At 34.3% G+C, this 15,005-nt stretch overlaps 1 protein-coding gene across 1 annotated transcript in view; it reads right to left on the bottom strand.

Moving 5' to 3' along the window:
* Positions 1-4,452: 4,452 nt before the first annotated feature.
* The window catches only part of LOC139692135 (protein CIP2A), a 29,773-nt gene continuing 19,220 nt past the window's right edge, over positions 4,453-15,005 (bottom strand). Inside the window, exons 10-17 of the mRNA XM_071590183.1 lie at positions 13,617-13,736; positions 11,826-12,031; positions 11,111-11,366; positions 10,854-11,006; positions 8,675-8,809; positions 6,721-6,847; positions 5,928-6,043; positions 4,453-4,859 (exon numbers count right to left, since the gene is read on the bottom strand). Coding sequence (XP_071446284.1) covers positions 4,701-4,859; positions 5,928-6,043; positions 6,721-6,847; positions 8,675-8,809; positions 10,854-11,006; positions 11,111-11,366; positions 11,826-12,031; positions 13,617-13,736 — 1,272 coding nt within the window. The 3' untranslated portion in view covers positions 4,453-4,700. The remainder of the gene's footprint in view (positions 4,860-5,927; positions 6,044-6,720; positions 6,848-8,674; positions 8,810-10,853; positions 11,007-11,110; positions 11,367-11,825; positions 12,032-13,616; positions 13,737-15,005) is intronic.

The following is a 15,005-nucleotide window of genomic DNA, read 5'->3' as shown; positions in this document are numbered from 1 at the left end:
GAGCAGTTTATATCGCTGTGTTGACGCCTCGGCGGAGAACGTTGCTAAGCGAGCATTGGTGCTGCCACCTAACACTATTCAGCGATTGGCGGTTTTTAAAATAAGTTTTGATTGTATCATTTTCTCTTTCAATCATAAAACGGAATTTAAAAACAATGAATAATCAAAAGGCAGCTGCTGCGCTGAATTTGGATATACATACTCTTTTCGGGAAACAGGGGTGCACCCATTTGTTACCTCAAAATTATTAAGAGTAACATAATTAAGTCATAAATTAAGACAAAGCCCATTTATTTGTTTATGAATTTTGGGAAAGATAAACAAATGATTTCTGAGTTATATACATGAAATGGTTTGAATTTATACGATCTGCCTTTTCTATATGTAGTGATGGCAAACTATATTTTTACATTTTTTCATATTCCCTGACTATATCAGATATAAAGCCCCTTTTTTCAAGTTTAACCAGAATATTAAATGGGCATTTTCATTGATAATATCATATAAAAAATTCCACTTGTAAATGTAGGAGTTACTGGATTCATTAAAAATATGTATGGTTAGACAAGGGTCATTCGATAATCATATTATCTTAGAAGTAAATTTTTATTTAGCAATGAAAAAAATTAAGAAAAACAATTTAAAAAATCAAAACACGAAACATACAAGCAATGATTGCCAGCCACTTAGGTGCTCTAAATTTTTACTCAATGATATTAATTATAAACGAAATATTTTCAGAAACCCCAAGCACCTTCCATTTATGATACATCAAGATAATTTTAAGACGTAGACGGCAAATCTTAAAGCAAGATGAAAAATTGATGAATTAAACATTTTCCAGAGCTCTGGAAAGAGGTCTTAATCAAGTTAGGTTAGTTGATGCAGTTGGCCATAAAGAAGGCTTTGATACTAATGTAAAAATCACTCAATTCTCATGGAGTTTAGTTCCTTTGAGAAATCCAGACCTGCTGTCTCAAATCTTTCATGGCACAAACAATGGCACCCATTCTGTCTACTAATGTGGCTAAAATGCATCAAGCAGGACTTTGTAAAAATGCAACACATGGCATCTGATTTAAAGTTTTAGTTCAAACTTGCCAGATCAAATTACTTAACCTTAGGTAATTTTTCAGAAGTATCTTGATTAGTAATATTAGCATATCTAAACTCTGATTAAACTAAACATTAGAAGGACATGAATATACTGGACATTTCGACAGGAAGTTCATCTTCACAATTCGGTTCTCAGGGGAAGAGTGGAGAGAATGTGTGGGTGGTAGGTGATGATAGAGCAAGGTAAGGATATGAAAGTTATTGGACAGCTTTTATGGACAAATATTAAGCCCAGGTTTGAAAGATTTAAGCACACATGTGGGCCATCTTGCATGTTCTCATCTCCATGCTGCCGGTGGATTATCATTATATATGAGTGTATATATATACACACATGCATAGTGCGTACTAATACTTTGACAGATAAAAATAATTTTTTCCCAGAAGTCAATTTCCAAATCTTCAGCACAAGCACCTGGATAAACAGGATAATTGACAATACAAGTATATTTCTTGCACATATTGGCTTTCTTCATTGCAGACTATAAAGTTCTCTAATGCTACTTTTTAAAGGGCAGTAGTTCCTTTTATTCCAACCAAATTGACTCTATGTGAATTATAAATGCTGATCTAACAATTTAGTGATGCCTTCAATTCGCTCAGAAGTTTTGGAGTTAAAAACCAACAATCCTTCGCCATGTCAAGCTAAATATTTCTGGAAACTGCACTTTTTACTCTCATTGTTCTTTGTCATTAGGTTTGCCTTAACAAGAATCATTAATTTTACACTAACTAATCAAGCATGCTATTTAACTTCGTGAAGCACTAGTTTCTCTGGAGAAAATGTGCAGCAGAACTGGCCCAAAATACATATGTTCACATTCCTTTTGGAACTTTTAAAAATTGTATCATTTCAAGCTTTTCATACCTTAGGATATATAATTTGGTTATATGCAATACTGAGAGAAGAGGATAATTTTATTACTAGTAATGGACATAAGATATGCCTGTGAATGAAATGCATGACTGTACCCTTTTCATGTAGCACAAAACATAAATGAAGTGTGTGGCATGTATTATCAAGTCATTGGAGATGCTCTACAATGTCTCATTGAAAGTTGTGTTCAACCTTATTGGGCTATAATCAGTTTCAATTGCACCATGGGCCAGATTAAGATTTCAGTGAGCCTTATTTTTCCATAATAAAATACTCTTAATACAATTATCAACCATGAAGTAATAATATATTTCAAAATATTTTTTGACAGGATGGCAGTTTTTTCAACCTTAAAAATCATTAACTTTCCATCAATTAAATCCAATCACTAACTTACCAAAACAGTCTTTTGGATAGCAAACCAGAGGTGCTCATCAGACCTTAAAATGATGGGTAGGTAGTATTTATCGAAGCTTTGCAAGCAAAGCAAGACTTTTCCTTTGAAAAATTGAAGTATTCCATTGTAGTAATCCATTGAAAAAGACAAGTAGTATTTTTGAAAGATAATTTAAGATTCCCTTTGGCCCAGGCAAGTCATGACTCTGAAATGTTTTGGCCCCATAAAACAGGGTGGGCCAGTCTTAGAATGATTACTATCATTTGGCATTCTACTGGAAAATGTAAGTTTTGGATGGACACATCCCACATAATAGTACAACAATACATTGCTTGCCTCAAGGCAACCAGACATGATAACCTATAATAACCCCCTCTTAAATTCCTTATACTTCCTTCTGTTCAACATGCTCATCTTATTTCTACCCATTCCTCGTTTGCCTAACATTTTCCCTTCAGTCTTTCCCCTCAGTCCAGTGTCCCTAACATCCAACTGACAATAAAAATGCTCTGCATCCATCTTTCCACTATTCTTCTATCTCACCTTGTACAGCCCTAAAATATTTATAATTCCACACTTTTGTAATTTTCATGTCCTCAACATCATTCCATCACTGCTGATTGGGCCAAGTCCCATAGTTGCTAAAACTCAATCCAGATCTATGTCCATCAAAGTAGGATGAGCTTTATTGAAACAGTTTCTCATTGCCTACCTCTGTTAGTCATTTGATACCATTACTAAAATGGCACCCCACTGCATCCAGACATCTTTGCAACGGCCTCTCAACGGCGAACAGATGCTGCACAGACTAACACTCACCTGGCATGTACCCTTTGACCTATCTGGTATCGGTGACCCTTCTGGGAGCAAATATAATTGCTTCCGCCAACACATATCTAGGAGTCACAAAGTCAGAGTACACAAACCCTTCCATCATGTCAAGGTCATTGTCCATGGAGGGTAATTCATAGAATTGTGGGCCAAATTCATTAAATCAAGGAACAATCATGGAAAGAACCTTTCATGCAGTGAAATTGCTAGTTATCTGAAAAGACAGCATTTTGTGCCAAGCATAAAACTTGCATTCCAACGGAATAAATTTTATTGCACAGGTGTTTCTATACTGTTAAAATATCATTGGGTATGTAGCTAAAAATAAACCCTGATCTATCGTAAAGTGTACAAAAGTATAACATTATGCCAAAATACTTAAAAATTATACCTAATGAGGATATACCATTTGGGGAGTCTCACCAATTAAGTACCTTAAAAGAATGCTGTCACCAAGAAGAGTAGTAGTACAAAACATGTGACTTAAAACCAATATGCTTGATGGAGATTAAAATATGGATCTTGTTTATAAAAATGTATAATGCATACATAAAACTGTCCTTGCTAAGATGTCATCTGGTAACCAGGAGGAATATATCTTAGGCTATGAGCTTAGGTAGGTGATTTCACCATTCAATCGGATTTAATGTTTAAGAAGTATTCTTTTCAAAATATATCTGCATGCCATAAGTATAAAGACACTTTGAAATGTGTCACCAAAGTTTATACAAAATAGAAACATGAATACAGAAATAATTTTTTGAAAAATATGAACACACCGAGTCTAAACTCACACAGTCTCTAAACATTACTCACAATGTTTTGGGTGGCAAGGCATTTTTATGTAAGACCTTTATAATTATGCTCCCTAAAGAACCCATATATAAGAACAAAATCCTATTTCAGTGTAAAAGTAAGACAAAAGAAAACATGAAAAGTAACCTTACAACAAGGACCATTCTAAAATAATAAGATAATAAATCAAATAACTATCCTGTCTTTAAAAAAAAGCAGTAACTATTAGAACATTAACAACGTCAACCGAGAAAAAGCAGCGTAAAAATGCTGAATCATTGAAAACAAAATTTAGATCAGCAAAAAAAAAATATTTGGGGCATTTGTTAGATTCAAATTTTTCAAAAACTTATTAGAAAACCAAATCGTCCTCAGGCTATGATTTTAATCTATTTTCAAATTACTATGGAACAAATTTATGATGGATATGAAGAAATTCTGCAAATGTACAACACACATGAATAATCATAGTCATATGTAAATTAATTGATATGCAAATAAAATAAGAACCATTGCTATAGATGTGATTCTAAAAGTATATTCCTTATTTGATGTCATACTACTAAAATTACCAGTCATGAATACACCATATGTGCATTAACGCCTATTTACAAATAATTATTCTATAAATTTAAATTCATATTTACAACTATAGAAACCAGTTTATTCATCCACTTTAATGGATCACTTTTCCATTTTCTTTTTCCCCGCTGAAATTTCATAAATCACTTCCCTAATACGCTGCAGTTCTTGAAGCTCCTTACTGGTTTCCTTGATTTTTGCTTCTTTCTCCAAAATAATCTGTTCATTCCTCTTGTTTACAAGTCGAAGAGAGTTGTTATCCTGCATAAGAAGAAAATAATTAATGTTTCTAAAATTAGGAGATCTATGAGACCAAAATTCTACCCTATTACAACAGAGAAATTTTAATTAACTGAGTACTTGATACATCCCATAAAAATGTCATACAATGCAATAATAAGGCAAAAAATACTTTTATGATTCCCTATGACCCCTGAGCCAGAAAGTTTCCCAACTCCTGGTGCCTACTGTCTACATCACATTAAATCCCCAGAATTAGAGTTTTCTAAGAACCTTGGGAAAAAAGTGCAATGGGAAAAAAGTGCAATGGGAAAAGAAAAATTAATCACTGTTACTGCAAAACTCATTCACTGACTCAAGTAAGGGTAAAAATAAACATGCTAATAAAGCAATTCTAATTAGAGCTAAGGATGTATCTTAGTAACACATGGCACCATGACATTTGACAGCATATGAGGCAATGAAATTTTAATAAGAATAATGAAATATTCTTAGCAAATATGTAAGGAGATGAGTGAAGGATACATGCACTTTTGTAAAATTAAGAAAAATTTGAGAATAGGGAGATGGGCGATATAGGCAGCAGGGTGATACCCTTGCCTGGCAACCGAGAGGTCGTGGGTTCAATTCCTGCGTGGATATTCCCATACTTTTCAGATTACTACTAAATACAAAAAGACTAACCTTAAAGGAAATATCATAGTATAAGGAATAATTAAGAACTACACCTGTCAATCTCCATATAAATAAATATTACTAATTTCCATTTTATCATGAATAAAAAATTGCTGAAAGGTCATCTTGGCATTACTGAAGTATAAACTGGCATTTTAGTTTGTCTTTCACCCTCAGCATGCATTAGATTAAATACTTACAGAATAATTTAAATGAATAAATGTCACTAGCAATACTATACAAGAATTTAAAATGGATAGCTATGTGTAATAATGGCTACAGATATTATGTATTATATCAAAAACAGAACAATGAGGCACTTAGGCAAAGCAATTAAACTATTACATTGGTAGAAATACAACAAAACTTTATTGAAATGCAAATAAATATTGGATTTTAAAAAAAGCCACCTACTTCTTGCTGATCCTTATTCACTTTATATAATTTCTCATTTTCTCTCTGCTTGTCCTCCAACAGTTTATCTTTTTTCTGAATGCTCTCTTCCAACTCCTGAACCCTTTCCATAAGTGCTGAAATGAAGATCACATAACACAAATAAAGAGTTAATTACCTCTCAATTAAAAGGACCTAAATACTACCCAAACACTAATTTCTGGTTTAACATACATCACAAAATACAAATAAATATTTTTTAATCAGATGAAATTAGAACACCTTATTGCATATCCACCCTCTACTAAGCCTGATGTCATGTGAAATTCACACATCAGGGTGGGGAAGCCAGTTCCTCTCCCTGAGTCTGTTATGGTTTCTCAGGAAGGTGTGGTACCCGAAAAATCACATAGCTTGTGTGGAGCTGCAGGTGCCCAGGGGGGATGGCCCAGGAATCGAACCTGGGCCCTCTAAGTCAGTAGTCCAACGCTCCACCCCTGGACTACTGCAACTCACACACACACAATCATGTGTGGGCGTGCATAAAAAATGTGAAAATAACTAATATTCAACTTTTATGACATAAATTTTATCGTTTAATTATGTTATGAACTTATTGATGTATATTTGATGATTTAGCTTTCGCATCATGGCTAGAATACTATCTTCACATCTCCAGTCGTACCTCAGATTTGACAATACATACATGATTTCTTGAAATGGCCAATGTAAAGAATAGGGAAGTCCATAATGTGGACTGAAATTTATAATGGATGAAAAAGGTAGAAATGGAAAGGAGAGCAAGATCACTAACCTGTCAGGGATTTTGAATACTCCGCTTTCTCTTCTTCCTTTTCTTTGGCCATTGCCTCAAATTCTTTCCGCAAAGTTGCTTCTTTCCTCTGGGAAACTTCAATCTCTCTCATTTTTCCTCTCATTTCCTGGAAGGAATTCAGATTACTGTTTACTTGAAAATGGAAATATTTTCGAAAGCTTTTTCATCTAACTTGCTTTTATATCTCTGCTTTCTATAATTATGATGGACTACAAATTTAAGTTTGAAAAGGAAAACAAACTAATTCATACTGATTCATTCATGTCCAAACTTTTTAAAAAGCATTTTCACTTCTCAATAAAATGTATAGGCTCACTGGTTATTAACAATGGATCTTAGATGCAAGGCATTAATTAGCATAGAAGTCTACTTTGACGTGTTGTTTGATTCAGGAAGCATCAGAATCAGGATCAAGAAGCTCATGCAGATCAAGATACCCTTCTAATGGAAAAAGCACACAGTATCTTCATAATTAACTAATAGGTCATTAAAACTAAACATAAAATTCAAAAAGGAAAATATATATTTATGGTAAATGGTACCTCTTATCCAGAATTTAAATAACATCCATTAACCTAGCAAACTGTTGGAAGATTAATGGTTACTTTTTCAATTTTTTTGTTATTCCATGCTCATTGAAAAAAAGTTTCAATGACAAAAAAGAAATTTAATAGCCTTGCAAAGCAAATTGTTTTCACTAATATTTTTCCTAAAATTTTATAATCACTTGCAAAATAGTCAAACGACTTTGAACAAAAAATAGAGCATCCTTTCCTTTTTGGTACACAAAAATAGCCTTATCAATTTAATGATTCAATTAATGGTAAATCTACCCCTATGTTAAATTTATTACAGAGCATGAGTTTCTTTTGATCACAACTTGTCATTAAGACACAATGAAGTGGCAAGTTTCTCATGGATGTTAGGCTTCATTTGGAGATTCCCAAGAGATATCAAAGACATGTGTATGCTTAAAACTAATGCTGTTCCAAAGTAAGGCAAATTCAGTCATAAAATTCATTATCTGGAACCCCCTAGGATATCACACAGGTATCAAGAGACTTCAACATAAGTCCTAGATAATGGCTCGTAATTAATACATTGATTTTCCCTCTTTTGAATCACCATTTATATTTTATTAATGCAGATACTTGGAATTCATTCCCTTTCTTTAAAATGGCAATGTTTGACCAAACTTCCTTATGTAGATTGTGTATTCATATGCTCCGTGCCAGCAGAAAAATTACAACTCAACTATTCCCAGAAACAAACATGATTTTTACCAAACAATGCAGGAGAAATTTCTCAAATGTTTAATATCCCCTCAATTAGGGCTATGCACTTTTACCACAATATGCATTTGATGCTTAACATTCATAGTAATAACTTCCCAATGCTCAAACAAATAGTCTTGGACTCACTGATGTGTACACTCAAATAAGGTTTCATAAATAGATGTACATATACTTACTCGTATGAATTGTTGTTTTGATTTTATTTGATACTGATCCTTAAACATGCACTTTCATATTTTAATTTTCTACCAACTTTAATTGCACTGTTTATTTTATTATACTCTTCTTTTGCATGCATACTGAAATTGTGACTTTCTCATAACCATCATAATATTGCAATCTCTCGTTTACAACCACATAATGACTGTGTATTGTTGAGTTTTATTTGAAATCTGCCCTGGATTACAATTAATTTGATTTTACCCTATGTTCGAGCCATACAAGAAACATTTTTCAACAGATTTTTCCAACCAGTACCAATGCCCATTAGTTTTTCCACCTGCTTTAATATGCTTCCAATACACATACAGGCATTAAAACACCTGTCTGGGAGCTGTGACAGGGATTCAATAAAATGCTAATTGTAGAATTTTAACATTCTACCAATCAGCAAATAAAAAAACCATGGACAATCAAACCTGCATATGTTGAGTATGTTTCTCCATTGCTTTCAGCTCTTCATTCTGTAGCTTAAGAGTCAACTGCTGTTTTTCAGCCTGGCAACCCTCCAAGCACTGTTGTTTGTAATACATAAGCTGATGCAGACGACTCAACTATTTGAAAACACACAAAAATGACAATAAAAAATTAATTTCTACATTGTTAATTCAAAAAAGCAAAAAGTTCATAATAAATAAACAACTACACTGATGGTCTATTATGTACTTACAATACCATTTTTCAGTAACTATGACACTGATCATAAAAATATCCAACCAAACTTAAGACACCTATGTGCCTAAATATTAGAAATAAATATAACATAAGAATTAGCTCCATAACAGAAAGGTTCATTGCACTTTCTAACTATGATACAGGTGTTATGCAAGCTTTCTCACGGCAATGGATATTCTTTGCTCCTGCAAGCAACAATTCTGTTAAGCAGCAACTTGATCCCATCATCATTTTCTAACTTGCTGAAGAATTGACTTTTGTCCCAAAGCTACAAAAATATTCATTTCCATTTTACCCAATGCAGTGAGGTGCCTAAAATATTTTTAGCCCATGGCAATACTTACAAGATACGCAATTGGAACTATCGACTATTCCACAACTAAAATATTTTTACCATCACCATTAACTGATCATCCTCACATTTTTTTTAAATTACAAATTTATATTGGTTTATGAAAACATCTATTAAATTTTTAGTTTCATTCACATGAAATGTCACATTTGAGACACAATTTTTTCACCCTTTCTAACAAATCCATCCTCCCAACTTCCATACCCATCCTATATACATCGAGTCATCTGACAACAAGCCCACTCCACTTGGGGGCTTTACTTGGGAGCAACACTTTGAAATGATCATGCGTATCTGACATCATAAACACAATTCAGTATACTATAGCTAACATTCACTATTTACACCAATGTATGTTAAACATGCACTGAAGATCACAACTAATTATCTTTGCATTCCCAAATTCTTTCCTCACTAGCTCTGCAGGTCTATCTGCCTCCACTTTTCTTTGACAGCAACCGACTACCATCCTTTCCTCTTTTGATGGCTAATTTCATTTCAAAAATGGTTTTCATATACTTCTAACCCTGACGTTACATAAGTCTATCTTTAATAGTGAAAATCATAATAAAATGTCATCAAAATAATGAAGGATCTCAGGTTTTCCCGGCGTATGGTATTCAAGAAGTTCCCTCGGGTTTCCCACCGGGTCAGGTTGCAGTACACCAACGTTTCGAAGGCTGACTCTGCCATCGTCTTCAGGGTGAAGTCTTCACCCTGAAGACGATGGCAGAGTCAGCCTTCGAAACGTTGGTGTACTGCAACCTGACCCGGTGGGAAACCCGAGAGAACTTCTTGAATGTCATCAAAATAGCTATTAAAATTAGAAAGTATATGCATCCCTATATTTCTAAATAAAAGCTCAAGGCTGCCAGTTATCCATTTCAAACCCAGTTATCTTCACCACAGTTGTCATAATGAAGGATGAGTTGTGTCCCCCTGAAATCTTCCGGGAAGTAGGCAGCGCACATTTTCCAGTGTTCAATATTTAAATGAGTTTGAAGTAATGCATTGACTTGTGGGCCACAGGATCATGCTATGGCTTAGAATGAGAATTTCATAGTAAATACATTCCAATTAATCTATTCTAAAAATATGCAACATCCCATGGGTTTCAATGGAAATTTTTTCATTAATATGATGGATATTATCAATTATAGGAGTATAATTAACTACTTTGGATAAAAAATGGATGTACCATACATAAATTATAAGATTATTATTTGCTCTTTGTATTTCTAAGCCAAGTGGTTTGAAAAAGTCATTACCCAGCCAAAAATGTTTACGATATCTATTATAACCCTACAAAAAAAATGCAAGTAAGTAAAAATGCATTAAGTACACCCTTATTCTTTGAATAATTTTCCAAAAACATTGTGCTCTATGATATCAAATTGAGATAGCTTGATATTCATGTATTTAATAATGTTTGAATAAACAGTATGCACACCGTTCAGAGATTCCTTGCCAAATTAATAACAATTTTGAATGCCGAAGTGCTTAAAATGATCATAACACACTTCCCCAGACAAATATATACACTTGCCCAATATTCAAAGCCAAGACAGTACCTCCACACTGGACTGAGCAAGCTTGTGCTGCAGCAGACATAAATGTGTCGTAGAGGAGTCCAGGTTAGCTTGCAATGCCCTCTCAGCATGACCCATCCCTCCAAGTTTATATTCATACAGCTCAATCAGGGCAGACATTGCTATGTCCTCAATCTGCATTTGAGAAAAGAGAGGGAGAGAGATTCAAGGGATAAGCAACATACTAAACTGCTAGAAATTGCAGATCTGTCATCTAAGAATAATAAAGCTATAATTACCTTGTTGTCATCCTTAGCCTTCTGGAGAGTTGAAATGAAAGAATCAAGCCTTGATTCTTGCTCCCGGGTAAGGGGTGGTAACTCTTCTGAAAGTTTCTGGGGGGAATTATATGGCAAACCACTGATTTTGCCATTAAATGACTGAAGAAAATTGGTATTCATGGAATCTCCACTCACTAAAACTTTCCCATTGCATTTATCAGAAGTCATAAGCAATGGCTCAGTGCTGTTCATCGCCTTAGCTAATGAAGCAACACTTCAGATGGAAAAAATATAAAAATGAGAAGCATTCCATAGATATATTGTATAATCAATGTGGCAATTGAGCAATATAAGATTTTGATGCATGAGATTCTCAACATTAATTTACACAACACGTTCCAATTGTCTAGAATTATTCACCACAGAAGCATTGGGCTTAAGCAGTCATTGTTTTATTATTTCAGAAATACTGAAATATTTCCAATAGTCAATGAGCAAAATGTAATGATTAATAACTTGTAATGACATTGCTGTGGAACAAACATTTCAAGTTTAACATACTGCTTACTTAATTTTTTATAAATATGTTTTGCCAACTACATTTTGGGTTATTTACCCTTTTGATCCATGCAAAAAATCCTATTCCATCAGAGAGATGCAAAATCGAATCCTAAATTTAGATTATTTACTGCATGCACAGATATTTAGAACAGGTGATTATTTCTCTTATTACCTTTCTTCCGGGAAAGCCACTGTACTAACAAGGGTGAGAACACGCTCTCTCAGTACCCAGTCACCAGCAAGAAGAGCCATGGCAAGCAAAGAAAGAACCTGACAGTGGGACAGGAGACGTGAACACAGGGTCAACCATGGTGCAGACCGAAATGCTAGCATTGTCCCAAAACGCAGAGCTTCAGCATACAAGCTAACCACATCCATCTATTTACAAAATAATTAAGAGATTATTTCACACTACTTAAAAGGAAACATCAAACCCTTAAATTAAGTTTATTATTTTTATAAAATAGATTTAATTAATGTATTTCATAAATCAATGTTTTTCATCAACATTTTCAAGACAACACAGATTTAGCTTCACCCTTCCACATGCTTCAGTTCCAAGATTGAGTTAGAGTGGGAACCAATATTTCAGTCTTCATCACATACATCAAATGTTGACTCCAGTTTGACAAGTGGACCATGCTGCAGTTTAATGCTTTAATAAATGCTTGGAATATATAGATATTATTTTTGACATGTATTCACTTGTTCATTGAGATAGTTAATTTTAAACTCATTTTTTAGGGACATAAAAAGTTAGCTTAACTTTTTAAAATTATTGAAACCAAACTGAGGCAGACAAAAGGAAAAATTCACATTGTAATTCAACCAGTATTAGTATGTTGAAATGGGAATAGTAAAAGATGTGATTTCTCAATCAATCTTTTCCTCTTTCAGTATATTACTAAAGCACAAGTGCTACCACTGTGCAATCTATTTCTTAAGAGATTAAGATATTTAAATCAAGGTTGAACATTGATATCAACTAATAATCATAAACAATTAGCCAATCACATATCAACCTCTTTTTTTGGGACCCCAAGTTTTATAAATCTTAAGTAAAAAGAAATTTTAAGTTTTATAAATCACTGAGCATGTCAAAATCAAGATTACTCTGAGTCACATCTAACGATTTGCCAAACAAATTTGGCTTTGAACAGCCACCTATCATTTAAATGCATTGGTCACTTCTCTATTCTGAACCCGCACAAAACACCCTCTTGAAACAAAATGCTAAAATGGCTAGGAGAGTAATGATTTAACAGTGAGGCTCAAATGGCAAAAAACTACTGTTCCACATCTACCATTTATTGTTCACAACCATGGTTTCACTGGTTTGCAACATCATCATCTACCTACACGTCACAAATTCCAACACATAATCCTTTTCCCCCTTCTCTGCCTGCACTTGCACAACTGCAGGACATGTCGCGTCTTATCTCTCCTAAACTTACCTCCCGCTTGCCACTGCCTACCAGCTCCACCACCCCACTTCCATAGCCTTCCGCTTGAACTGACATGTACCTATACGCATTGCATTCCAACAAATGTATCTTCCACCTTACGATGATGCAGAGCAGTGAAAGCATGGTCATGAAAAAAAATGTATATGAAATTGTAGTTTTTTGTCCTTTGAACCCCACAATTGAAAAGTTCTAACTATTTCCAACCCATAATCTGGGATAGATTCTATACTGGGCAAAGCAAATAATCAACAAAAACAAATGGCCAGCACTAGCTTAACTGACACACTATGGCTAACAACAATGATGATATTCTCTCAACAGTGTGGAGAGATTTTCTGATCTTCCTTTTCTGACAGTTCTTTCACTTTCCTGAGTAGTGACCCATTTATCCTTGACTCAACAAATTCTCCATATCCTCGCACATTATTGTTACCCCTTTACTGTCTTATCTGAATAAAACTTAGGGGAACATGCGTTTAATTTAAGTAAAGACATACCTGGAAAAGATCATCAGCCATAAATGACTCAGACCCCAAAATTGGTTCAAATATGGAAGCATAGACATCCTTCTTTATTTTATCTTCCATTTCTTCACGCACGTCGTTTGCCTTCGCCAACTGTGTTGTTTGTTAAGAAATTATTTCATTTTTGGACCAAGCGGCCTTTAAATTATCGAAAGAAATGTTTTCAAGACAAAACATGGAGAGGTACAAGTAGATTTAATGACAAATTAAAACTTTCATAGAAATAAACACAAATCTAACACAGCAAGAGGAGTTCTGTTTAAAACCTGACCCCTTCAATCCTCTACTTTACCCATATGGGCATCATTTTTAGCATCCATTTGTGCAATATTCTTGCATTAAATAGTTCTTCATGAAATAGGATAGGACAGTAGATAGGTCTTCATGAAATGCAAACAGCAAATCTTTACTAATTGCAGTAACAATTTTGTAATTGTATATATAAAAAAACAATTATAGTAAATGTTATATTGTACAGGTTAATACTGCAAATTGTTTATAAACAGTTAAGCCATAAAAGAGGCCTCCCCATGGACAAAATCTTTTAGTACTGGAAGGTCTTGTGCATTGTGATGACCCTTAGAGGCATGCTGATGGAAGCAAGATATTGGCAGCTGTTAGAGTCACCCATGCCAGATAGCTCAAAGGGTAGGAGCCAAAAAAAAGGTATAATACCAGACTGTTTCTCAGTGGCTGGCTGTAAAGGCATCTAACCCCAGTGGGGTGGCGATTAAATGATAATGTCATGTTAGAAACACTATTGAGGAAAGTAATGGGAAACCTCATCAGCTATTCATTCCTAGAATTGAATGATGAGCACTGAGAGAAAATTAGTCCTGGCAACTATAGGAATCAACTCACTTGGCAGTGCAGCTTTCCCAGCAGCGGTATAGGCAAGTCTTTTGCTTGTCGTCATCTCACAAAATAGTGCAAAGTGAAGGAGACAAGAGGAACATCACAGAAGATGACCGAATTAGTTAAATAGGGAATGGAATGCTAAAACAAAGTTGAGGGCAGGAAAATTAGAAAATGTATCATGAGAGATTGAGAGAGGAACTATGGTTTTAAGTCTGTGTAAGGTGAGATGGAAGGATAGTAAAGTTAATTTTATCCATGTGAGGCACAAAAATTTGAATTGAAGGTGGGATTGATTATATTTTACAGTAGGTATTTCCACAAGCATAATTAATAACAACTTGATCATCAGTAAAGGGTTACAAGCTTTGCTGAGGGCATTGGAAAGTCAGTGAAATAAATGTAAGATGAGAATGTTAATAAAACAGAGGTTGTGGGTTTCCCAGAAGAGAAAGGCTAAGCCAAATATTAAAATAGAGGGGAAAAAACTAGAGGAGGAGGAATAGT

Source organism: Hetaerina americana, unplaced genomic scaffold (assembly GCF_022747635.1).
Source record: "Hetaerina americana unplaced genomic scaffold, ioHetAmer1.1.p SCAF_4, whole genome shotgun sequence".
NCBI classification, from domain to species: domain Eukaryota; kingdom Metazoa; phylum Arthropoda; class Insecta; order Odonata; family Calopterygidae; genus Hetaerina; species Hetaerina americana.
This window is presented reverse-complemented; position numbering and strand designations above follow the sequence as displayed.